This window comes from Bufo bufo, chromosome 6 (assembly GCF_905171765.1).
Source record: "Bufo bufo chromosome 6, aBufBuf1.1, whole genome shotgun sequence".
Classification (NCBI taxonomy): domain Eukaryota; kingdom Metazoa; phylum Chordata; class Amphibia; order Anura; family Bufonidae; genus Bufo; species Bufo bufo.
In genome coordinates this window covers 49985965-50013751 of record NC_053394.1, presented here as the reverse complement: position 1 = coordinate 50013751, position 27787 = coordinate 49985965, and the positions used below count along the sequence as shown (strand labels likewise).

The following is a 27787-nucleotide window of genomic DNA, read 5'->3' as shown; positions in this document are numbered from 1 at the left end:
TGGCTAGGAGACAACACTACCGTGAGAGGGTCACTAAGGGAGCATAACCACTGTGTGGAGCACTAGTAGAAATAACTACTGCGTGGAGGCACTAAGGGGGAGGGGCAATTCTTAGTGAAGGGGAACACTAAGGGGCATTAAAGGAGGGGAGCACAAGAGCAACAGTGACGCCCACATTGCACCAAAGACCTAATTTGAATATTAAGAAAAAAAGCATCATAACCTGGGAACGGAGCCTACTGATCAACAAAAGAAAATTGCTGTGCGTCTATGCAAGCAGCTGGATAGGGATGACGGATCCCCTTTAAGGAGACATTACTACTGTGAAGGGGCACTATGTGGGTATCATTACTCTGGAGGCACAAAAAGGAGGCATAACCACTGTGTGGGGACACTATTCCAGTGTGCCACACAGAGGGCAGTGTATGGGACTCTCCTGCTTAGTCTGTGGCCACAATCGGCAGTATTTGGAGTGTACAGAATGAAATGAGACCATTCTGTCGCTTGAGGTCTTCCAATTTTAGCCCATCACTTGCCGTTCCATGCAGCACTGATACTAGAGGATCAGAGGCACCATACAGTAATGCAGGGAGTATCTATAGGTTCGTAATACAGAACCCTAATCTATGTGCGGACCTATGGGGTCCATGCACTCGGCACCGCTGTAATACATATAAGCACAGTGGATATCAGATTCACAGAGTGACAAATCTGCATGTTAGCCGGCCCAGATGCAAAGGGCTGTAAGAGCTGGAATTCATCTCTATACCTGTAATGTAATATGAAGCTGCAGCACATCGTAGAGTACAGAAAACTCCCTTATTTGCCATTTGTAAAACAGTCAGCAGAGAACAAACAGATGCTGGCACAGCCTGGCTCTCACACCGCAGCCTGAAGAGCCTTCCATGGGATAGTGGTTAGGAAAGATTAATAGGCTCCAAGCATGTGTAATCCTAACACGTCAATGTCATACATACCGCCAAACCCTCTCATGTTACACGGTGTATGAAATGACAGTGCAGAATTTACGACCACCAAACAAGGAAAGATTAGTTAAAGAAAACATCCAACATTAAAGTCAGTCTTACGGGTCCATTACATTGGGATGTTTAAAAATGTTCACTTACCAGAATGTAAGACATTACTCACTACACCCGGACGCATCTCATTCTTAATATTGCAACTGCAATTTTTGCTTGCGTCAGAGATTGTGAGAATTAAAAATGCAACCCCGAATATGGTTACATTCACACGACGGCCGCCAAACAGCTGTTTTTGGACCCATTGCAGTCTATAATTCTATTCACCATGAAAATACCACTAGACACAGCCTATTTTGTCTGTCTTCACAGATCGACAGCCCCCATTCAATTTCAGGGGCCATTTTTGATGGATATTTTTCAGCATCCGTGAAAAAAAAAAAAATGCAGATAAAAAAGGGACAATATTTCAGTTTTTAACTGCTGTTTTTAAGCGAATTTACCCCAATTAGTAAGCTCCTGTTTTGACTGACATTTTTGATATCAGGCCCGATCCAGGAGTGCATCCTACGGGCGTAAACACCAAACGTATCCATAGGGCTCCATTGACCCAACAGAGGCCAAAAGTGTGTCTGCACATGGGGCTGGTGTACCTTTTTCTGCTGTATAGATAAACATAGTCGACTACACTATGACTTTTGACACCATAAAGTGACATGTCAGGGGCAGAGGTTTACATTGGGCAATATTCTAAACAAATATTCATCTGATGGAAGACACCAACATGATGCGTACAAAGCCCAATTTCACTTTACTGATCCTGTACTGTACTAATCCTTAAGGGGTTTCCCAAAATTTTGATATTGATGACCTATCCTCAGGATAAGTGGGCGTCCGACAGCAGCACCCCTACTGATCAGCTGTTTGAAGAGGCCGCAGATGACTTACTGTGAGCCAAATGATCTTTTACATGTATGGCGTAATGCACCTGCATTTGTATGAAGCGGGCCTCTGCAGTGAGCCCACTCCATACGCGGCGGGTAACAGCAGTATCATATAGCCAGCACCTGGCCACAATGACTTAAAAAAAAAAAAAAAAAAAAAAAACTTAAGTAATTAAACAAAATTAAAAACTACACAAGTTGGTATCGCTGCAATCATATTGAGCCGTAGAATAAGGCCCCTTGCAGATGAGCGTGTCCGGCTTAGGTCCGGATACGTTGCGAATGCGTTCAGTGAAAAATGCGCGATAGAGTTCAGTTTTTATTGCGCGGGTGCAATGAGTTTTGCACGCACGTGATAAAAAGCTGAATGTATACAAACATCATCTCTTAGCAACCATCCGTGAAAAACGCGCGATGCTTGCGGATGCGATTTTCACGGAGCTACATTCACCTCTATGGGGCCTGCGCTGCGTGAAAATCGCAGAATACAGAAAATGCTGCTATTTTCACACAACGCACAAGTGATGCGTGAAAACCAACGCACATGTACATAGCCCCAGTGAAATGAATGGGTCCGGATTCCGTGCGGGCGCAATGCGTTCACATCATGCATTGCACCCGCGTGGAATACTAGCTCGTGTGAAAGGGGCCTAAGGATATCACGTCATTTTTAAGGCCAGAATGAATGCCATTTTGTCAAAACCCCCAAAAACTTGGCAGAATTCGGTTTTGTTTTTCAATTTTACCCCACAAAGAATTTATTTTCTGTCTTCCAATACAAGACACAGTAAATTAAATGGTGGCATTAAAAAAAAACGCATCTTGTCCCACAAAAAACAAGCACCCATATGGCTATGTGAATGGAAAAATAAAAAAGTTATGGCTATTGTAAAGTGGGGTGGAAAAAAAATTAAATAGGCCCGGTCTTTAAGGCGGTTAACCTCAACGCATTACAACATGGAATGCCTCGTCTAGAACCATCATGCTGTACATGTACATTATGAGATTCCATGGGCACAGAAGCTTTGCCCTTGATACCAGGCAACTGGGCTCTTGCTGTAATGGCCAAGATCAGGCAGTTTAACACTTTAAATGCTCTTGCCAATAGCTACTGCTCCATCTAAGGCACTTGTCAGAGGAAGTGCTGGATGCCAACAGCAGTGACATTTTTGAGAGTTGAAAACTACTTACAAGGCCGTGCTTGGAGAAAGACCAAAAGGTAATCGCTCGTTTATAGCAAAAGACTTTACTGCTGTGGAAAGGGTGTCCCGTCTCCAGCACCCACCACACTTGAGATGGACTGGCCATCCAGGTCTGAGATCTGCACCCTAGTCTTGGCAGAATGTGTTCATGAGAACGGAATTGCACGCCTGTGGTTAAGAAACCAAGGCTCACTGCTGGATGCTGCATACAATTTATGACTAGGCATATGCCTCGTCATAAATTGGGCGCAAAATCCTGCAGTCCCTGAACCTCAACTGAAATCTACACCAGTCCCTGGCTGGCATAGATTTCAGGGTTCTTCTAGGTCAGAAAGCTGATAAATGTACCAGGGCTGGCGAAGCGGGAGGAAAAACATAACTTGCGCAAGTTGTGTTAAAAAACATGCAGTTTGAGACTTTTCCATGCCAGAAATGTTGCGTATCCTAATGGTAAATCTGGCCTAACGTCTCCTAGTAGAATAAAAACAATAAGAAAATAAAATTCCTAAATAAAATTAAACAATCCCCCTCCGATATGCCTCACCCCCAAAAATGTAACAAAAATGGTTGGAAATTACATATAACACACACACACACACACAAACATGGTACTACAAAACGTCGACTCACCTCAACAGACAAAAACCCGAATCAATTCTACTTGAATCAGTGGAATCTACTCCAATGTATGTTGAATTCTCTCTCTGGAAAAATTCACCTGAATAGATTCTCAAAAAATTTGGGTTCTAACCAATACAACTTTTGGACAAGTTTTGAGTCGTTAGAATGGTTTTGCTCGTCTCTATAGAGGGCACGATTCTGTGCCCGTGACGGATTAAACGCGGAGGCCCGGGACATTACCTGTGCACAGGCAGGGGGCGGGCTGTCCAGGTGCGTTTTACTGCGATACTCATAACTATGCTGGACTCAAGAGTACAACAACCAGCAGGCTCTTCACTCCTCTCTTACATACAGGTCAGTAACAAAAAAGAAAAATAAATAAGCGACTGACTAAAGTCTTGGGAACCATAATTTATTTATTTTTTATTTAGGGGGGGGGGGGGGGGGGGTCACTTGTTGGTGACAGCTTCTCTTTAAAAGAAAAAAATATATATAGATAAGAATTCAGAAGTTACATGAAATTACATGAGTCTTCTGGTCTGGTGCCAAAACTGACAACTATATTTAATAGGGAAATTCCAAAGAAAGTAAAGGAGGAAATTGTTATCTGGTCATTGCTTTAATTGAGAAACGCAATAAAACTACCGTAAATATTAATCTGTAAAGAAATAACCACAGAACAAGTAATACGAACACAAACCCTCCCGAGAGCTATTCCTGTATTACTAGAACTATAAACAGTATCTGCATTAGAAAGCAGCCATTCATTAGGGACCTGCACCATTATAAATAGCATTCCCGTGTCCGCACCACAGCTGCTGGAAACCAGCAGCAGAGAAAGCGAAGGATCTCACAACCCTGAACACCAGCGAAGGCTATAAACTGGAATTACCAGAAGCAAACACTGAAATGTTCATGACTGCCATTAATTAACATGATGATCAATTTTGCAGACTCATCGATATAAATGTCAATGATGAAAAGGGGCTCATTCAAAAACCCAGGCTAAAACATAGGCTAAGTGCCATTACCAGCAAGGATACATTGTAACAAGCCTGCACATTACAAGAAAATTCACACACACACAAAAAAAAAGTTTGCAATTCTTCTGTAAGGGAACGTCCGCACAGGGATGCATAGGCTGTGGATTTGGTGCTGTTAATTTCCATTTTACAGCACCAGCAAAAGTTCAGATTTTAAGAAACCCCATCCATACGCTGCCCAAAAAATGAAATAAAAAAATCTGCCACGTAGATTGATGCGGGAATTTATATCCGCAATGTATCAATTTATGCTGCATATATCAACCACGGATTTCACAATTTGCAATGCATAGGGTGAAGTCTACAGCAGAGGGCGCACCCTTAATCTCTTAGTTTCCTTCGATTCGATATTGTCGCCAATTAAAAGGGGTTGTCAAAGAAGTCATTTTTTTTAATCCTCCCCAACAGTACCTTTGGAGAGATGTACACTTACCTTCTCCCGCCCCTCGGTTCTGGTTCCATGGCTTCTCGGCTGTCTTCACTGGACTTCTGGTCCCTGCCTGTCAACTTTCACACAGACGGGTCAGATGTGTTGCTGCAGCCAATGGCCTGCCTCAAAGGGGACATGCCCTCAAATGACACTTGACCCTGCAATGTCACAACTGAGGCCAGTTGTTGGCTGCAGCAGCACACATGACCTCGTCAGTGTGGAAGTTTACAGGCAGGGACCGGAAGTCCAATAAAGATATCTTGGAGGCCAGAGAACTGGAATATGGCAGTAGGGGGAAAGAACCACTGTGTGTGCGTATGTATGTATGTATGCGCGTGTGTGTGTGTGTGTGTGCGTGCGTGCGTGTGTGCGTGTGTGCGTGCGTGCGTGCGTGCGTGCGTGGTGTGCTATTTGAAAAAAATTCCCAGACAACCAATTTAAAACAGATTAATATCTTTTCTCAGTGTCCCAAGTATTCCAGCCACGATACCGCTCCTGCTCCTCACTGTCCTTTGCCTAGATGTAAGGAGAATTCTACTGCAATAGAAAGCAAAAATCGTGGTTGTGTCCAGTATTGCAGGTTGGCTTCACTGATTTAAATACAGATTACTTCAATACTAGGTACAGCCCATGAACAACAATGGCAAAAATATATATATTAGGGCTGCAACGAGTACTCGACTAAATCGAGTAATTCTAAAAAATAAAAATCCTCAATGCAAATTTTTTGCATCAAGGATTAGTTTGTGTCACGTGACAACGGAGCGGGAGTGAAGCGCTTGCTATTACTCCTGCTCCGTGGTCTCCTGCTGTGCTCGGAATACTCACCTTTCCAGCAGGGCACCTCCGGACACTCCACAGCACGTCCATGGTCTTGTGCTGCACTGACCTCCTGACGTACGCACACTGTGACCCGACGCGCTGTGTGAAGTCAGGCGCAGAGCAGCGCGGAACGATGGAAAGGTAAGTTGGTGCAACTAAGCAGTGCACAGCTGATGGCACTGGGGCGGGGGGGGGGGGGGGGGAGAGCTGATGCACTTGGGCTGATAGCACAGGGGGGAACGAAGGGTGTTGGGGACTGATGAGTTTTTATAAAGGAAAACAGTCTATTAATTAATTTTTTCCTTATTGGATTACTCGATTATTCGTAAAAAAAAATAATCGATAGAATACTAGATTTCTAAAATAGTTTACTGCAGCTATATAAATTCCACGGCACTTCCCAAAAATAGATACGTGTTTATTTCACCAGATGCAACGTTCGGTTCTCTCTTAGGAACCTTTTTCAAGCAGTGACAAATTCATGGTGCAAATTACATATATTTATACCACACGTGATTATTACATAATTATAGGGGTTCTACAGTTTGTTTTAACTAATGATCTATCCTCTGGATAGATCATCAGCATCTGATCGGCGGGGGTCCGACACCCGGGACCCCCGCCGATCAGCTCTTTGAGAAAGCAGCGGCGCTCCAGCAGCGCCGCGGCCTTCTCACCGTTTACCGCAGGCCCAGTGATGTCACGACTAGTATCAACTGGCCTGGGCGCGGCTAAGCTCCATTCAAGTGAACGGAGCTTAGCCCTGCCCAGGCCAGTTGATACTAGTCGTGACATCACTGGGCCTGCGGTAAACGGTGAGAAGGCTGCTGCACTACTGTCAGCGCCGCTGCCTTCTCAAACAGCTGATCGGCAGGGGCCCCGGGTGTCGGACCCCCGCCGATCAGATGCTGCTGATCTATCCAGAGGATAGATCAGTTTAAACAAACTGCAGAACCCCGTTAAAACAATCAAGTCCAAAAATATAAAAAGTGCATGATTGTAATATAAAAAAATACATATAAAACAGTGTATAATAAGACATCTAAACATGTGGCCCAAATATTATTTATTATATTAATGTTTAATATTGGGGCCAAACTTCCTCTGGGGATTGGTTACTCTTATTGATGCTGTAATGTCCAGCCATCCATGAATTCTGCTGATGTTTGTGGATTGTTGTTCATTTTATGCATTGAGGGGACTATCCCGGAGGGGGGCGGGCACTCAGTCGTTTATTAGTATACTTCTTTTTTATAATATATTTATTTTTTATTTGTAACCGAGTTGTGAACGAAAGAGGAGTTAATTTTCAAGTAATACTTATTCTTACTACGGCTATTATAGCTGAATAAGATTGACAATGAATGGGGACAAAACTGAAGCGTATTTTTCCGGTATTGAGCCCCTAGGACGGAACTCGATAACGGAAAAGGAAAACGCTAGTGTGAAAGTACCCTTGGACTACTTTTACACTAGCGTTTTAGTTTTCCGGTATTGAGATCCGTCATAGGGGCTCAATACCGGAAAAAAAAAGCTTCAGTTTTGTCCCCATTCATTGTCAAGGGGACAAAACGGAATGCTCCAGAATGCATTCCGTTCAGTTGCGTTCCCCGGAGATTAAACCGCAACATGTTGTAGTTTGCTTTCCGTCCTGGGATGCGGAGCAAGACTGATTCGGCATGACCCCCAATGCGGACAGATCAGTTTTCTCTGCCACAATAGAAAACGGATCCGTCCTCCATTGACTTTCAATGGAATTTATGACAGATCAGTCTTGGATATGTTAAAAATAATACAACCGTTCATAACGGTTGCAGATGGTTGTATTACCAGTAACGGAAGCGTTTTTTGCTGAACCCTGCCGGATCCAGCAAAAACCCTAGTGTGAAAGTAGCCTAAATGAAGTGTGGACTAAAAAGGTCCTTAAAAAAATACTGGATTCCGAACGGAAAATGAAAGGACTCCATTGTAGTCAACGGTGTCTGTTTAGCTCCGTTTGGGTCAGTTATGCGTCCTATTTTTCTGCTCCTCTAATGGAAATGTGAACGCGCGCCAACTTGTGCCGACGTTAAATTGTGAAAGTGCAGCCACAGCCATTATGGGTTTCTTCTGTTCTTTGGGGGCTTTAATTTGCCGATGAGCGTATATAGAAGCCATGAGCCATATGGGAATTTCTTATCTACGAAGGCAGCTGTTCCTAGTTTGCTTCTTAAAGATGTCCATAAAAACAGACACTTGTTTGCTTACAGTGCATCAAGCGAGTCCCAAGGGCCCTCCCGAGGGTTTAGAGGAGCAGATCACATTCGGACATTGAGAGGATTAGCACTTCTTAGCCGTCTCAGACAAGTGAATGCCTACAGACGTGAGGGCATTCGGCACATGGACGGTGCCAGATTCAGAGGGTGTTTTATGTTTACCTAAGGACCGATTCAGTTATTTCAAAAAGTTCTGCAAATAGCCCCGGTCACACAACAGTCTGTGGAAAAAAAACATGCATCTTCAGTCATGATGGAAAAAAAAAAAGGGGGGGGGGCTGTGGTTTGTGGTTGACTTGTGGTTTTCTCTATATACGTTGATAAAGCCTAAACTTGCTCAACTATTTTCCAGTGCTTTTTTGGCGTTTATCTCCGAGCTCTATTACGAGACTCCACACAGCAAACAGCATTTTATGTATAACTGGAAACAAAGATTTCTTTCATTACAGCTTTGCTTGGAAAGAATGAATGGGAGAATTATCACACCAAAAAAAAAAAAAAAAAAGCTTCTGCCAAGGACTTAATGTACGTAATTTTAACAACAAGCAATAAGTAGCTAATAGCCACCCAGGGCAGTCTAAGGATAGAAACAGCTAAAATCTGCACATAGAAGGTTATATAAAAGTCTATAAGACGGGTATAATGCGGTATGTCACAATGACCTGGAACCTGTGACAGACGGAGCTAATTTATAGTTTGTCTCCAAGGGAACCTGGAAAGCTTTTCGTTACTTGGTATGCAGTGCGGAGCCCGTACACTTTGCTGCTGTTGTGTCTTCCCTAGCAATTACTACATTTATTTTTGTAACTTCTGATGAACACATATTGCTCCGAGCGAAAAGAAGAAGATTACACTTTCTTTAGTAGCAAAACCATTTCCATAACCACTTCAATTAACATATGCGCTGATAAGCCCCGAACATTTCCCTACCGCACAGCTGGGGCTATGTGGCAATCTTGTCGGCGATTGCCACAACCGAATATCACTGCGTAGCAGTCCAGGAATTGAACTGAATGGGGTCACAAATTGCCACGACCACAGAAAATGGAGAAAAATTAATAAATAAATTCCAACACGTAGTCACAGCCTATTGGATTCAACTTAGCAAGACCTTACTGGGTTACATCTCAGGGTGGGGGTCCCAGTTAGGATGGTTTTTTTTTTTTTAGGTAAAGGGTCACTAAACCTGGTTTACAAAGCATATCAGGGTGCCAGTACATGGTGTGGCTTGGCCAAGGGATCTGGCTAATTGCTAGGCTGCACCTATACTTGAGAGTCAAAGGGATTGCCCGGGGCCTAAAAGCAGACCCTATGGTCCTAATAAGTGGGCCATAAAACAAAACAAAACAAAAAAAAAACCACAAGACAAACAAGTGACGTACTATACTAAGGCCTGTTATGGACCACAGCAGTCACTGGACCAAGCCACTTCCTAGTCTTGTGGGGACCATAAGCCTCTAGGTATTGGCCAATTGGCATTGTATGACCATGGATAGTTATTTGTTTGTTTTTTGTAATGTTAGGACCATTTGGGGTTGCCAGCTCCTAGGCTGGACAACGCCTTTAATAGTTTGCTCCCACTGATTCAGTTATGCTGCCCAGAAAAGATGAGACGAGATTTGGGGCATATCACTAGGATATGCCCTCATTGTCTGATAGGTGCAGGTACCAGAGGTGGGACCTGAACCTACACCAAGAACGGAGAAGGAAGGAGGTGGCTGGAGGACCATGGGGAACCAGCCACCACCAAGTGCTCTCCCCATAGAAGTGAACGGGAGTGCACTGCGCTTGCGCGGCCACCGCTCCAATTAATTTCCATGGGGCCAACGGAAATAGTCGAGCCGGTGTGCCCGCCACAACTTTCAGGGCTCCATTCTCGGTGTAGGTGCTGTACCCAGCATTGGGACCCACAACTATCAGACAATAAGGGTATATCCTAGCGATATGCCCCCGTTGTCTGAGATGGGAAAACCCTTTAAGGTGAATTCATAAATTGTGCTTTTTCACATCATCCAGCATTTGTTCGTTCATCTGATCAGTGACACCTTTACACAGGGCGATTATCGGGAACGAGTGTTCTTAGAAATGCTCCATCCCGATAATGGGAGTGCGCTCTGGGCATGCTTTGTGACTTGTGCAGAGGTCGATAAGCAGGGAGAGGAGGTGAGCCATGTCCATCACATTGTTAATGGTGGCTCCTGCATTTTCTGCCTCCAGCTGTATGATCGAGGTAGTAGCTTTCATTGAAATCTTGCTTGTGCCAATAATGACATGACTGCTGAGAAGCACATACTTACCAACATTCTAGTTAGTAAATTTGTGGCATTTGAGCCCCCTTCCCCATGGACAAACCACACCTACCCAGGAACCCATAGTTACATAGTTAATACGGTTGAAAAAAGACATAAGTCCATCAAGTTCAACCAAGGGATAGGTGGAGACGCGAATCCATTTCTGAATGAGACTAAGGGTCCATTCACACGTCTGTATGTGTTTTGTGGATCCGCAAAAAACACGGACACCGGTAATGTGCGTTCAACATTTTGCGAACCGCACATCGCCGGCACTCTCATAGAAAATGCCTTTTCTTGTCCGCAATTGCGGACAAGAATAGGACATGTTCTATTTTTTTGCGGAACGGAAGTGCGGATCCGGAAGTGCAGATACGCAAATGCGGACTGCACAATCCGGCCCCATTGAAAATGAATGGGTCTGCACCTGTTCCACAAAGTTGCGGAACGGATGCGGACCCATTTTGTGAACGTGTGAATGGACCCTTACACAAGCCTCACCAATTACCAGCCCGGGAGAGCCTGAATTTGCCCAGATTACCTCTGAAAATTAGGGACAGTCCCTGCATATTCAGGACTTTTGGCAACTATGGAAGTGATCTGCACGCAACAGGAAGTGTCAAAACTGAGAGACTTTTTCTTAAATACAGATATTGACAATGGAAAATTAGAATAAGACAGCCAAAAACATAAAAAAATTATGTTTAACAAAAACTGTATTCACGTAGGTAATAAACCCTTTAAAAGATGCATTCTTTTTAAGGAAACCAACTTTGTTACATTATGTCTAGAAGCCTGTTAGCACTGCATATGGTCACATGACCAACAAAAATGCAACATAAAAGTTAAAGGATAACTGTCATTTTTTATTTTATTTGCTAGTGTATTAGAGCTAGGCATGTATACCTGAGTTAATCTGTCAATGATTGTCAAGAGATCTGTAATCACCTTATAATAACAGCTTTCATTAATGTCTCCTGTCCCTTTCCACTGCTCCCTTAGAAGACCGTTGCCGGGGCTCATCTGTCTCCGGCTAGGAAGACGGAGGGGCGGTCCTTCACACTGCATGCCTGCATTAGGCCCCCTGCACACGATCAGGATTGCGTGCGGATTTTCCGCGCGGATTTGCGTGCGGAAAATCCGCACCGTAGGTCATGTCCATTGTATTCTATGAGAATTTGAAATTCTCAATGCACACGATGCGGATTTTTTCCGCGCAGATTTTGACCTGCGGTGCGGATTTTAAAATCCGCGACATGTCAATTAATTATTTTTTTCCTGACCGGATTTTCTTCATTCACTTAGTGAAATCCGCACCGAATCCGCACGCAAATCCGTATGCAAATCCGCACCAATTAATGCGGATTGACCACACAGATTTGCCTGCGAACACCTGCGGATTTCAGTGTGGATTCTCCGCACATGAATCCTGAACGTGTGCATGTACCCTTAGGCTTCAGAGTGAGGAGGCGTGTCTCTCAGTAATCCAATCTGATTGGCTGGCTGGGAGCTGCTGGCTACAGCAAGTGTGTAGGGGAACTGAGGGAAAGCAGTTTTGGCCTCAGAGAACTGGCAGAGGAGCCATCTTGTGAAGGTCCTCATATTGTAAATGTTTAAACAGCCGTAACGAAGAGAAAAACTCAAGGAAAACTGTGGTATGTGAATAAAACTAAAAATTGCTTTATTCGTAATGCTGCTGCAGCAGTAACATATGCTAAAATTGATTTTTTTTTTTTTATGAAAACTTTTACACTATTTAATAACATTACACAGGCAAGAAAAAATTCATTATAAAATCAGTTTTCATACCTGATAAAATTCTCGCAGCCAATTTTTCTGAAGATTTTCTGTCTGAAACAAAAAAACAAAAGCGTATTTAGTGATAATTTATAGTCTTGACATTTAGTTCCACAGGCGTCCCTTAAATCTGATAATAAAATGTCACAGTTTCCGGTTTTATTTGCGAAGATACCACAGATTGCAACGTTTGACTAAATATAAGTTCCAGTTACTAACCATTATATATGGGGAATATAATGCTGCATCTGCAGGTGGGAACATACCAAGCCAGAAATACTGCCGGTGGGGAGGAGTGCAATAACTTCATAAAGGGAGCTGGGCCTGATAGAGGGTACATTTATATGGGTTCAGCATACATTATCTGCCTTTTTCAGACTGATGATCTATCCTTTGAATAGGTCATCAGCATCTTATTGGCAGGGGTCTGACACCCAGATGCTGGAGAAGGCAGCACGCGCAGCTTTATTTTGGCGGGCCCAATCTGGAGATAGGAGTGGGTCCTACAGCTGGAACCCACACCTATCTGACATTGGTGGCATATCCTAGTGATATGCCACCAATGTCTGAGACAACCCTTTATTCTAGTGATCATCATCACTCACCGTAATCAAACACTGATAGCATGTCTTCACGAAACTGCTTTAGAGGGAATGTATAAACTTTTTTTTGCCATTTTTTAATTTCTGTTTGCTAATTTTTTTGAATTCTGTTTCCTAAAGATGATTACAGGGGCATCTTCCCTGAGCTGTTCTTTAACAGCATTTAGAGAATTGCTTTACAGCAGCCACCGTGGGCCATAGACATAATGGACAGGAGGGGGCACCACTGACTTCTATGGGTGAGTTTTCGAGGGATGCTCTGTGACCTGTGCAGAGGTCAGGGGGGAGTAGATAAGCTGCGATATCACCTGTTGTGAATGTTGAATCCTGTGTTATCACACAGATATGGGTGATATCTGTAATTTTAATCCTGCCTGTGATGATAGTGAGATGACTGCTTTAAAGTGACACCTATAGACCAAGCAGTCTTTTTAGGTTTTAGTGTCCAGTGCAAAAATTGCAGGATATTTGTTAAACCGATATTGACATGGAAAATTTAAAATCACCACCAAAAATTCTTTAAACATATGGGCAACATAATAACATGATTTAAACAATAGGTCACTTTTTGATGAAACATTCCTTTGAAGCACAACATCAGAGATTAAAGTCTAAGTCTAGAGTTCTGGCCGTCCCAAAGAGAATGAATGGGACAGCAGTGCACGGGGGAACAGGACACCTGTTGTGATGTGGGAGTACCCCAGCAGTCAGAACAGGGGGTACATCTTACTCCACATGGAGTCTGCGGTCACTCCATTCAACTCTATGGGAATCGGGAGATGATAGAGCCTTGTACTCCATCTCCTGCAGTCCCATAGCAAATGAATTGAGGACAAGTGCAACCTGCCAATCCTTCTATACAGGGGGGAAAATGGGACTCTTGTGTTTCATGGGGACCACCGAGGTCAGACCCCCTCTCAAAAACTTGGCGCCGATAATCAAATAAGAGTAACGTGCACTCTAACCTTGAAGGAAATTTGGAGGTTTGCCTCAATGAACCTTGTACATGTTGAGAAATTAGAAAACACACAGGCAAATAATTCACACACAGCAAAAAAACAGATTAGTCATATGAAACCTTCCTAAAAGTAGAACATTTCCTCATCTTCCCTAACCATAGCTCAGGACATTACGACTACAACAAGACTGTAGAAATTCACACCGGATATAAATTATCCTCGCATGGAAACGTAATGAAACATGACATCATCTGGTGTGAGAAATAAATCCCAATTATTTTACTAACATATACAGCGAGATGACTGGGATGGCACCGCACACGGCGGCTGGGTCACTGCCAAGTGTTTCCTTGCCTGAAGGCAGATTCCGAACATTAGTGATTTAGATATAAAAACTTGGAGGATTTCCATAATGAACCTGGATTACCCACACCTTTAGACTTGTTCCATTGCTAACGTCAGGAAAAGTAACCCTATTTAACTGGGGGTTTTAAAGGTTATTAACTTGTAATTACCTTAGCTAAAAATCCAGTCTAAGGGGACTTTCACACTAGCGTTATTCTTTTACGGTATTGAAATCCGGTAAAGGGTCTCAATACCGGGGGAAAAAAAAAAAAACGCTTCAGTTTTGTCCCAATGCATTCTGAATGGAAAGTGATCCGTTCAGTATGCATCAGGATGTCTTCCGGTCCGTCCCTTGTACGGTATTCGACAGGACAAAATACCGCAGCTGGCTGCTGTATTTTTCCGGCCAAAATTCCAGAACACTACCGCACTTGCCAGATCCGGCATTAATTTCCATTGAAATTTATTAATGCCGGTTTTCCGGTCTGCGCAATTCTTTCTAGCTGTGAAAAAATTAAATACCGGATCCATTATTCCGGATAATACCAGAAAGACGGATCCGGAATTTCAACGAATAAGTATAACGGATCCGTATCTGGGGAAAAAGAAGATATCAGTTTGCATACGGATTTCCGGATCGGGCAGGCAGTTTCCCCGCAACGTAACTGCCCGTCGGAGTCTAACAACGCTAGTGTGAAAGTACCCTAAACAACCTTAGTCAGCGCTGAAAGCATTCTGTGCATGCGTGGATAAATGCAGCGGAACCTCCTGTATCTGCGCATGACATGAATGCTTTCATCATCAACATAAACGGGGATGTGTCCTTTTCTATGTAGTCCAGTGACCGCTGTCATCTTGGTGGTGTCCGTCATCATCAACTCGTACAAGTGTATTACTGTAGTGCAGCAGCGGCATGAAGCGCACGGCGTCATAGCAACCAATGACGCCGTGCGCTCCTGCTCTCAGCAGAAATCCAGACCGTGTTACCCTAGACCGCTCACGGCCGTGTGCATTCGGCCTAAGTCAATGGGGACGGATCCGTTTTCACTGACACAATATGGTGCAATTTTTAAACGGATCCGCCTCCCATTGACTTTCAGTGTAAGTCAAAACGGATCCGTTTGCATTATCATGAACAAAAAATAAAATATATATACACTGCTCAAAAAAATAAAGGGAACACAAAAATAACACATCCTAGATCTGAGTTAAATATTCTTCTGAAATACTTTGTTCTTTACATAGTTGAATGTGCTGACAACAAAATCACACAAAAATAAAAAAATGGAAATCACATTTTTCAACCCATGGAGGTCTGGATTTGGAGTCACACTCAAAATTAAAGTGGAAAAACACACTACAGGCTGATCCAACTTTGATGTAATGTCCTTAAAACAAGTCAAAATGAGGCTCAGTAGTGTGTGTGGCCTCCACTTGCCTGTATGACCTCCCTACAACGCCTGTACATGCTCCAGAATGAGGTGGCGGACGGTCTCCTGAGGGATCTCCTCCCAGACCTGGACTAAAGCATCTGCCAACTCCTGGACAGTCTGTGGTGCAACGTGACGTTGGTGGATAGAGCGAGACATGATGTCCCAGATGTGCTCAATTGCATTCAGGTCTGGGGAACGGACGGGCCAGTCCATAGCATCAATGCCTTTGTCTTGCAGGAACTGCTGACACACTCCAGCCACATGAGGTCTAGCATTGTCTTGCATTAGGAGGAACCCAGGGCCAACCGCACCAGCATATGGTCTCAAGGGGTCTGAGGATCTCATCTCGGTACCTAATGGCAGTCAGGCTACCTCTGACGAGCACATGGAGGGCTGTGCGGCCCTCCAAAGAAATGCCACCCCACACCATTACTGACCCAATGCCAAACCGGTCATGCTGGAGGATGATGCAGGCAGCAGAACGTTCTCCATGGCGTCTCCAGACTCTGTCATGTCTGTCACATGTGCGCAGTGTGAACCTGCTTTCATCTGTGAAGAGCACAGGGCACCAGTGGCGAATTTGCCAATCTTGGTGTTCACTGGCAAATGCCAAACGTCCTGCACGGTGTTGGGCTGTAAGCCCAACCCCCACCTGTGGACGTCGGGCCCTCATATCACCCTCATGGAGTCTGTTTCTGACCGTTTGAGCAGACACATGCACATTTGTGGCCTGCTGGAGGTCATTTTGCAGGGCTGTGGCAGTGCTCCTCCTGTTCCACCTTGCACAAAGGCGGAGGTAGCGGTCCTGCTGCTGGGTTGTTGCCCTCCTACGGCCTCCTCCACGTCTCCTGATGTACTGGCCTGTCTCCTGGTAGCACCGCCATGCTCTGGACACTACGCTGACAGACACAGCAAACCTTCTTGCCACAGCTCGCATTGATGTGCCATCCTGGATAAGCTGCACTACCTGAGCCACTTGTGTGGGTTGTAGACTCCGTCTCATGCTACCACTAGAGTGAAAGCACCGCCAGCATTCAAAAGTGACCAAAACATCAGCCAGGAAGCATAGAACCACTCCTTTATTGGGGGTGTCTTGCTAATTGCCTATAATTTCCACCTGTTGTCTATCCCATTTGCACAACAGCATGTGAAATTGATTGTCACTCAGTGTTGCTTCCTAAGTGGACAGTTTGATTTCACAGAAGTGTGATTGACTTGGAGTTACATTGTGTTGTTTAAGTGTTCCCTTTATTTTTTTGAGCAGTGTATATATATATATATATATATATATATATATATATTTTTTTTTTTTTTTTGTTCATGGCAATGCAAACGGATCCGTTCTGAACGGATACAAGCGTTTCCATTATCTGTGCGGATCCGTCTGTGCAGATACAAGACAGATCTGCATTTAACGCAGGTGTGAAAGTAGCCTTAGCAACTACTTGAACCCCCAATTCTAGGGCATATATGGTCAGGATTATGTTGGGCCATTCCTTTATTATTCCTGCTAGAAGTGATGAATTTATTACCAGCAATTTGCAACGAAGGTCTAGATGGATGTTACCAACTGGGGGCGGGCAGGGTCCCTGCACTGTCTGACATTATCTGATAAGTGCTTCCAAAGTCAGACAAATCCCCCCAACTAATAACACCCATCTGGACCTTCATTGCAAGCAGCTAGCAATTCATTCATAACTTCTAGAAGGAGTAATAAAGTAATGGCAAAACACAGTAATAAGAATAGATGTTACAGAATTGATTTTACACGGGGAATGCAAGTAGTTACTAAACCAGACAAGTTGGGAGAGGTGACAGCTCCTCTTTAAAGACTTTATTTAACTTCCTGCATACATCTTACTTTACAATATATTGTTATAGTGACAAATTATGGGTGAAAATGATGGCTAACGGCTGGGTAAAGATAACTAGTGCATAATAACAGCCCATTAACTATAAAGGAGAGATCGAATTTGGAAGTGGATAATGGCGACATTTCAAACTGCCTCATTACTGCCTTGCCCAGCTGCCGTCTGCTGCCTTTGAAGTTGCTTCTTGATAAATATTCACATACTCGAAGGCAAATGCTGAAAGTTGGAATCCGAGTTAATTGTATGTACATACATTACAAGAGCAGCAACGCTAATTAACATGCAATACATGATTTAAGTAGAGCAGGGCCTTGCAGAAATGGCTTTGGGGTACGAAGAGCTGTTTACTTATCATAGAATAAATATTAACATGTTAGATCTCAGAGAGTAAAGCGACAGAGCTTATTAAAAGGGGTTTAATCCTAGAAGTTAGGCTACATGCACACGACCCCCCCCCCCCCCCCCCCCCCCCCCCCGGCCCCCCCCTTCCCCACTACGGAGTGCTTCGGTGGTGTTTCTGGCCGTGCCTCCGCACCGCAGAAAAGTAGCGCATGCATCCGGACCGTCTGATGCGGATTGCGGACCCCAATCAAGTGAATGGGTCCGCGATTCGTATACGGCTGCCCCACGGTCTGTGCATTGCGGAGTGCAATTTGCGGTCCGCAGCACGGAGACCAAAAGGTTCGTGGGCATGTAGCCTAAGAGGCCTCATGCACACGACTGTGCTGTTTTTTGCGGTCCGCAAATGACGGATCCGCAAAAACCGGCCTTCCGCAATTATGCAACAATTCATTTCTCCTTATGGAGGCGCTGCAGGGAAGGTGAACATTTGACGCAACACACAATGGCCCACCATTTACTAATCCTGTAAAGGTTAATCAAAATGTGGGGCCAAATTTATCAGTGGCACACACTGCGTGATAGATTTGGCGCCTCTTGACAGTAGCTGCTTTGCTTTGATAGCAATGTCGATAAAACAGACTGAAAATCCCGGAACTATGGGTCGAGCATGGATGGATCACAGACGGCATAACAGTCTGAGCACAGGCCATGGAGTTACAGACATGGGATAAAAGGTCATACCCCACTTACAATATCATTAACAATATAAATACATTTTCATAAATTGGCCACGGCTTTTATTAATAAATAACATTAATAACTCAATTTAAACATATTCATTTAAACTCTGATAAAAAAACAATACATAAGCTCAGCCATAAGCTCAAGATAAAATTGAAGATTTATCAACAACTCATACCCCATAAACTTTCAACACAAGCCGTGACCCGAAAAACGCCACAACATATTGGGAGGGCGGGCGGGGCAGCGACGATCTTCTCTTCTCAGATGAGGCAACGTCCCAGCGTCTGCTGTACCCGCATATTTATTCCCTCAAGTCCCTAAGCCATAACCAATCACAGCCTTGTCACCAAGGCTAAAGAAATGTGAATATCCAGCACCGTCATTGGCCAAACTTTTAACCAATAGAATAAAGGTTGCCACACCAGGGCAAAATTGCCCAAGCGTTGGCAACCCCAATCAAATCCATGTTGCCATCCCAGGCAATCTGCCCGGAGATGGCAACACTAAAAATGGCGGGAAATATTCCTGCTAAAGCTATCAAGGGAACAGACATAGGGATGACCCCAATCCCATGTGGATCCCTCCTAAATGTCCGGGATCCTACCATTCCACGGACAAGGACGTACAAATGAGCCCTTAGTCCTCTTTCACACCTGCAGCCGCAAAATTGCGGTTCCGCAAAACATGGATGCCGTCCGTGAGCGTTCCGTGATTTGTGGAATGGAACGGGCGGTCTGTTACAGAAATGCCTATTCTTATCCACAAAACGGGCAATAGGACATGTTCTATCTTTTTTGCGGGGCCATGGATACGGACAGCGCACTGTACGCATCTTTTGCAGCCCCACTGAAATGAATGGGTATGCAATTTTGCAAAACTGATGCGGACCCATTCATACGGTTGTGTGAATTATCCCTTCGTGAAACACGCAAGACTGTGGATGCAGCGAGAGGCAGAGAGGCGGCCAGCAAATAGTCCACATATCCTATTACTGGGATGTCTGCAGTGCTGCGATCAGATAGCACAGAGGACCCTGACCTGTGACGCCTCTGCACAACTACAACTCCCAGCATGACCTGCTAACACTGATATAAATAACCCTCTTCCTTCGTTAATTTAACATGTGCCACTTATAAAAGATGGAGATTTACTACAGCCCTTTGACATTTCCCTCCCATAGTTAATAAGACCAAGTTAATGCAGTCTTAGCAGCAGAGACATTTACCATAAGACCTATGACGTTTCAGGCATCAGACTATTGACAGATAGGACATAGATGAATACGTCCTCCTGACGCTTAGTCCCTAAGGGTGAGCAAAACTTCATGAGACTGAAGTAACGAGTGGTTAAGAAGTCATTGCAGATGCCGGCAATCATCACTCAGGGAATGTTCATACAGCAAAATATAACTGGAAAAATCTGACATGCATTTGCCATGGAGACCATGGTAGAAATCTAAGGCAGACCCTCTGATTTCTCCTGCAGATGCGTAGTTTGTCATGCCACGGATATGACCCCGATCAATGAAGATTTCCACTGTAAACACCAGCCAACTGATTTCGGTACAGAATATGCACCGAAAGCCAAATGAAATTTAAAGGGAATATGCCATGATTGGTGTAAAATATGAAAATCAGACATCTTACAGGACATGACAATCTCTTTCTAACAAACCTAGAACCAGCCGTGTACCTCACATGGGTCCAGTGCCGATTCACACATATATTTTTATGTGATGCCACAGAAGCAGGCTCTATGTTGTTTGTGATTATGGATCCCTCATGCACTTCTAGTCTACGGATCTGTAAAGACCACCAACAACATGGATGCCATTTGTGCTTGGTCCTTGGTTTTTATGGATAGTTATTAGAAGATTCTGTAGAAAACTATTTTCAGCCTTGCAGTGTCCGTGCAACACATGGATGGCACATGGACCAAACACTGATTCTTCACGGATACCTTCATGGATGAACCACCGGCCATCTTTATCACAGATGTCATCACTGACACGGATGCTAGCAGCAGGCACGCTTTTATTGGTCTTAATTAGTGTTGATCGAGCACCAAAGTGTTCGGGTGCTCCAATAGAACACCTCGGGATGGTCGGGTGCTCTACAGAGCACCCGAGCACAATGGAAGTCAATGGGAGAACCAGAGCATTAAACCAGGCATCCCCTGCTCTGAAGAGAGGAGGGTGTCTGCTTCACAGGAAAAGGGCAGAAATTGATGGAAACACCACTGAAATGGTTCGGGAACAGCATGGGGAGGATGTCTGGATGCATCTTGGACTCCCAGGTCGCTGCTGGGAACGATGTTGTCCGAGTAGTATGCCACTTTTACAGAGTGACAATAATACGCACAAAACAGAAGATAAAATAGATTTTAGAGGAAAAATTGTCAGGAAACATTCTTTCCTGTATATTTACTTGTATATAAAGTGCAAGTGCTGCCAACAATTACAAGTGCTGCCATGTGGTACAATTGTTCAGGTAGTGGGACTCCTACACTAATAAAGCCTATGCACTAAGTGAAAGGGCTGCCAAAAATTACAAGGAGCCGGCGCTCCAATACACCCTTTATTACACATAAAGGGGGGCATCATACACACTGTTGAAAAATTATGATTGATGGCCTGCTGGTGACCCTGTAAAACATTAGGGGCGAGAGCCTGCGGCTGATCTGACCATCTAAAACATTAGGGGCGAGAGCCTGCGGCTGATCTGACCATCTAAAACATTATGGTGGAGGGCCTGCTGCTGAGCTGACCCTATAAAACATTAGGAGCGAGGGCAGCCTAATAAGCATGTTGATATGATGGAGGAGGATGAGAAAAGGGAGATTGAACCATATACCCTTTTTTGTGGTGGAAGGGGTGCATGGGAATACAGTATATTCAATACACCATAAAAGCCACATTTAAAGTGCCTTTATGTTCAGCCGCTTTCTTCTGGTGGAGGAGTAGAGAAGTCAGGGGCAATCCAGGCCTTGTTCATTTTGATAAGAGTCAACCTGTCAGCATTTTAAGTTGACAGGTGGATGAGTTATCAGTTGTTATGCCCTCAGCAGCAATAAATACCCGCTCTGACAAAACGCTGGCGGCAGGGCAGGCCAGCACCTCCAAGCGCCAGTTCATGCCATGTGTCCAGCTTGGACACCCAATAGTTGTAAGGCACAGAGGAATCACTGAGGGCGCTGACACGGTCTGCTACGTACTCCTTCACAATCTTTCAAAATTTTTCCCTCCTTGTGACACTAGGCCGCGCATCAGGGTGAGGGTGCTGGCGGGGTGTCATGAAACTGTCCCAGGCCTTGGAGAGTGTTGCTCTGCCTCTGTTGGAACTGCTGTGTGTTCCCCTCCTCGTCTCCCCTCCTCGGTTGGCCAAGGAACTACGTACTCTGCAGCCAGCGTTGTCAGATGGAAATTTTTCCACAAGGACCTTCTGGTATTGCACTATTTTGCTAGTCCTCTCCACCACAGGAATGAAGGATCGGAAGTTCTCTTTGTAGCGGGGGTCGAGAAGGGTGAACAACCAGTAAATCTGTGTTGGCCAAAATGCGTATAACGCGAGGGTGACGGGAAAGGCAGCCTAACATCAAGTCAGCCATGTGTGCCAGGGTCCCAACAGACAAGACTTCGCTCTCCTCATCAGGAGGATGACTCTCAATCTCGTCATCCTCTTTGGCCCATCCACGCTGAACAGATGGAATAAACCTTCTATAGGTACTACCCTCTGTAGCGGAGGCAATTGTCTCCTGCTCCTCCTCATCCAATTCGCGCTGAGAAGACGAACTGAGGGTGGTCTGGCTATCACCCTGTGTCTTCCCCCATTTCCACCTCTTCCACATGCAAAGCGTCCACCTTCATTTTGAGCAGCAACAGTTTCAGTAGACACAGAAGTGGGATGGTTACGCTGATCATAGCGTAGCAGCCATCAAACGTGCGGGGAGGAGACACGAGCATCGCGCTCGAGCACATGTGCTCGAGACAAAATGGTGTTCGGACGAGCATGCTCGCCCAACACTAGCCTTTATAATGTCGGTGTAGTTTCTCCCCCCCCCCCTAGAAAACAGATATATGGGGAAAGGACATTTGAGTCCATGTCCTAAACAGGTCTATGGAACCACATAATATAGAAAATCCCATCTACTAAGCTGAAGTTATTTAAAAATATTCCAATGTATTCATTCTGCAGGTGTTAAGGAAATGCAGGAAAGTTTTTTTTGTTACTTTTTCATGCTAATGGTTTTATAAAACCTGTGTATTTCTCCCACGGGGCGGTCTTACAGACTGTTAATTAAATCAATGGTGCGCTAACTCCAAGGGGAAATACAGACACTAGCGGTAGCTTTAAAACCCAAGTACACAGGCTACATTGTACATCCACTTAACAGAACAATACAGTGTAACATCATGTACAGACTGTTCATTCCGGATCACAGAAGCGGAATGTTGTGCTCTAGACTGACATAACGACAGGCATGTAACCCAGCTTTTCCTGAAACTGATATACAGCGCTCCCTCAGGTTACAATATTAATTGGTTCCGGGATGACCATTGTGAGTTGCAACCATTGTAACAAATCTATAACTAATGTACTTTTAAGGCTACTTTCACACTTGCGGCAGAGTGATCCGGCAAGCAGTTCCGTCACTGGAACTGCCTGCCGGATCCGACAAAACGTATGCAAACTGATGGCATTAGTAAGACTGATCAGGATCCTGATCAGCCTTAAAAATGCATGATCAGTCAAAAAAATGCATTGAAATGCCGGATGCGGCTTTCCGGTGTCATCCGGCAAAACGTATGTGGCATTTATTTTTTTTCACCTTTTTTTCGGTCTGCGCAGACGGATGCGGCATTCCGGTATTTTGAATGCCGGATTCGGCACGAATACATTCCTTTGGAAAAAAATGCCGGATCCGTCTGCGACTGAATGACTGAACTGAAGACATCCTGATGCATCCTGAACGGATTACTCTCCATTCAGAATGCATGGCAGGGCTCCAGATGGCGCCAATGCGCCTTAAAATTTGCAGATGGCGACAAGACTTTTTAGTCTTGTCGCCATTTGTGACTGTACCGCCGCGATCCTGCGCAGCCTACGTTCTCTTCACTAGCACACCGCACAGTGGAGAAGGAAGGAGTCCCTCCCTCTCCACTGTGACGCGGCCGCCACTACCACCAATGGGGATATAGCAGGGAGGAGGAGGGGAGGAGCTGTCGCCACTGCGCCACCAATGAATGTAAAACATAAGTGTCGGCAGCGGTATCACAGACCCGGCACCGGCCTCAATAACAGGGCATGCGAGCCGCGGCCATTAACCCCTCAGGTGCCCCAGATCGCATGCCCTGTTATTGAGGCCGGGTGCTGGATCTGTGATACCGCTGCAGACAATTGTATAAAGGAGTTAGAGGACCTTTCGTGGGTCCAAAGAATATGAACTTATCAGCAGGCTGCATAGAGCGGTGCCCAGGGATCTAAGTGCACTTACTATTATTCCTGGGCGCCGCTCCGTTCGTCCGCTGTGGCCCCCGGTATTTTCAGCATTCAGAGCAAGGAGGAGGAGGAGGAGGAGGAGGAGGAGGAGACGCCAGTGTCTCTCCTTCTCCCTGACAGCAGCGCTGTCCAATCACAGCGCAGAGCTCAGAGCCAGGGAGGAAAAAACCTCCCTGGCTCTGAGCTCTGCGCTGTGATTGGACAGCGCTGCTGTCAGGGAGAAGGAGAGACACTGGCGTCTCCTCCTCCTCCTCCTTGCTCTGAATGCTGAAAATACCGGGGGCCACAGCGGACGAACGGAGCGGCGCCCAGGAATAATAGTAAGTGCACTTAGATCCCTGGGCGCCGCTCTATGCATCCTGCTACTAAGTACATATTCTTTGGACCCATGAAAGGTCCTCTTTAGACATTGATTGGTGGTGCAGTGCGCTCTCCCAAAGCCTCTCCCCCCCCCCCCTTATCACTGGCCACAAGTCGTCGTGTCCCCCCCCCCCCCCCCCCCATTGTTATATGGTGGCCACAGGGTCCCACCCCCTTCATTGGTGGCAGTGGCAGATTACACTGCTGGGGCTCAGATAGTTACCATGGCAGCCAGGACGCTACTGAAGCCCTGGCTGCCATGTTCAGCTCCCTGCTGCTGTGTGCACAGAGCCCAGGGCAGCAGGGAGATGTGAGATCCTATTCACCCTGATAGAGCTCTATCAGGGTGAATAGCACAAGGGATGAAAAGATCCAGGTTCTAGTCCCTAAGGGAAGAAATGGTTATTAAATAAAAAGTAAAAAAAAAAAAAAAAAAAAAAAAAAAAAAAAAAAAAACACCAAAATACTAAAAGTTTAAATGGCCCCCTTCCCAGTTTTACATATAAAATTTACAAACAAAGAATAAACATATTACATATTGCCACGTCCCAAAAAGTGTGAGCTATTAAAATATAAAAAAATATTTCCGCTCGGTGAAGGCCGTAACAGAAAAAAAAACTCTAAACCACGCAATTCGCCATTTTTAGTCACCTTGTCCCCCAGAAAATGTCCCTGGATGTGAGAGGTATGTGGTGCTGTTTTCTCCTATATGTAGTGCACCTGCGTCTCATCTTCTCAAAGTCCTTTTTTAAAAATTATATGCATTTTAAATTTGGCAACTAAAAAATTGAATTTGGCTCCTAAATTTTTTAGTTTAGGAGCCAATGGCTCCTGGTAATTTTTTTTTGTCTGGAGCACTGCATGGGGATAATCCTGATCAGTTATTTTCCGGCATTGAGCCCTTTTGCCGGAAAAGAAAAACGCTAGTGTGAAAGTACCCTTAGCCATACACTAATGAGCACTTAAGTGCAATGACGGCGTACCCAAGCTAATCTGTGCACCCTTCCTTCCTCTGCTAGTCATCTTACCTGGCCCTGGCCATCAAGCAGCAGAGGGAGTGGCTGACAGCGGCAACAGGAAGAGCAGTGGTGCAGATAGTAGCATGAGCCCGCCTTTGGTGCACTTAATAAAGCAACAGATAGCCAAGTGAAAGGATTCCCTTTAAATCTACATATTATTCAATGCATGGAAAGCATCAGTTCTTCCATAATGAAGTTTGAAGGCACCCACTATCCATTCCTCAGTTAGGCATTTGGATCCATCAGCTGAAGCGATTGCTCTCCATGTAATTTGTGATGGACAGTGACAGTTCGGGATATTAGTGTCAGAAAGAAATATGTCACACACATTTTTTGGTCAAGCGATAAAGAGGTCTACCAAGAAGCCCGGACAATCTGAAGAAGGGGCACAACGGATTCTCATTTAAAACAATATAAACTCTTAACTGTTACCAGGACGGCAGCCACAAGGAATTGCATTTCTGCACTGCGGATTTACTCGATTAACCCTGATTACCAATGTAACATGTCCTTAAGCTTTGCCATAGTTGGGGGCGTGGCTGCAGCTTTTTATGGCCGTGTTCACACAATTTTTGTCCACTCGACCAAAAAACATTAGTGAATAAAAATAATTTAAAAAACTATACTGCATTGCAGACAACTTACAGGTTTACTGAGCTAAATGCACCAGAATTATGGCTAAAATTGCACCAAAGTAGGGTTGGACAATATAAAAAATATTCCCACGATAACGATATTAAGAAATTTATCGCGATAAATGCCCATTTAGAAGAAAAAAAACACTTGGGGCCACAAGGAGACGTTACACTGTATGGGGGCAGCCACAAGGAGACGTTACACTGTATGGGGGCAGCCACAAGGAGACGTTAATTAACGATACCAATTAAATAAATAACATTTATTTTGTGACCACTGACCAACCAAAAGTCCAAAAAACAGCCCCCAGCCTCTGATCAGCCCCCCAGCCTCTCCCTCTTATCAGCCCTCCTCTGGTAACTCAACCCCCCCCCCACCCCCCCCAGTATTAATCATTGGTGGCAGTGGCCACAGGGTCCCACCCCTCCCCCCCATCATTGGTGGCAGTGGGCAGTGCGCCCCCCCCCCCCTCCCTCCCCAGTATTAATCATTGGTGGCAGTGGCCACAGGGTCCCCCTGCCCCTGCTCTCCCCCCCATCATTGGTGGCAGTTCCGATCGGAGTCCCAGCAGTGTAATGCTGGGGCTCCGATCGGTTACCATGGCAGCCAAGACGCTACTGAAGTCCTGGCTGCCATGGTATGTTAGTGAGCAGCATTATACTCACGTGCGCCGTGGCCGCCGGTCGCTCCTTCTGTCTGTGCGGCGCATTGCTAATGCTCATAGCATTAGCAATGCGCCGCACAGACTTATGAGAAGGAGCGACCGGCGGCCACGGCGCACGTGAGTATAATGCTGCTCACTAACATACCATGGCAGCCAGGACTTCAGTAGCGTCTTGGCTGCCATGGTAACCGATCAGAGCCCCAGCATTACACTGCTGGTACTCCGATCGGAACTGCCACCAATGATGGGGGGGAGGGGGACCCTGTGGCCACTGCCACCAATGATTAATACTGGGGAGGCGGGGAAGGGGGAGGGGGGGCGCACTGCCACCAATGAAGAGTCAGAGACTGAAGAACATTCCCGGCACCCGACCTCAGAGGACGCTGTGATCCGCGCAATTAACCCCTCAGGTGCCACACCTGAGGGGCTAATTGCACGGATCACAGCGTCCACTCAGAGGTCGGGTGCCGGGAATGCGAGTCACAGTATTCCTTCCCCCACGCCGAATTGCTGAGAGCGCCGCCGCAAGCGGCCAGCAGGTATCGGGGACATTTGCACGAGTACAAGTACTCTGCAAATGTCCAGTATCGGTTCATGCTGGGGCGGGCGGCCGCGGACACAGATAGAAGCGGTCAGCGCACATGACCGCTTCTATGAAGTCACGAAATAGTGCGGTAATTAGGAAACAGCGATATCGCCGTTTTTTTGATTCCACAGTATATCGCGATACCGGTATATCGCCCAACCCTACACCAAAGGCATAAACGTTTTGCACCACATTATATGTTTTAGATATTGATTGCATCCTGCTCAACAAAGTGTCATGGCTTAGGGTACTTTCACACTTGCGGCAGGACGGATCCGACAGGCTCTTAACCATGTCGGATCCGTCCTTTCGCTATTTTGCCGTGCTGCTGGACCGCCACTCC

The 27787-nt window shown here is 45.3% G+C and overlaps 1 protein-coding gene across 1 annotated transcript in view; it reads right to left on the bottom strand.

The window, feature by feature from the left end:
• INPP5A (inositol polyphosphate-5-phosphatase A) overlaps positions 1 to 27787 on the bottom strand; it is a 439951-nt gene that overhangs the window by 322551 nt on the left and 89613 nt on the right. The window contains exon 2 of the mRNA XM_040439018.1: positions 12398 to 12439. Within this exon, the coding sequence (XP_040294952.1) occupies positions 12398 to 12439 (42 nt within the window). The remainder of the gene's footprint in view (positions 1 to 12397; positions 12440 to 27787) is intronic.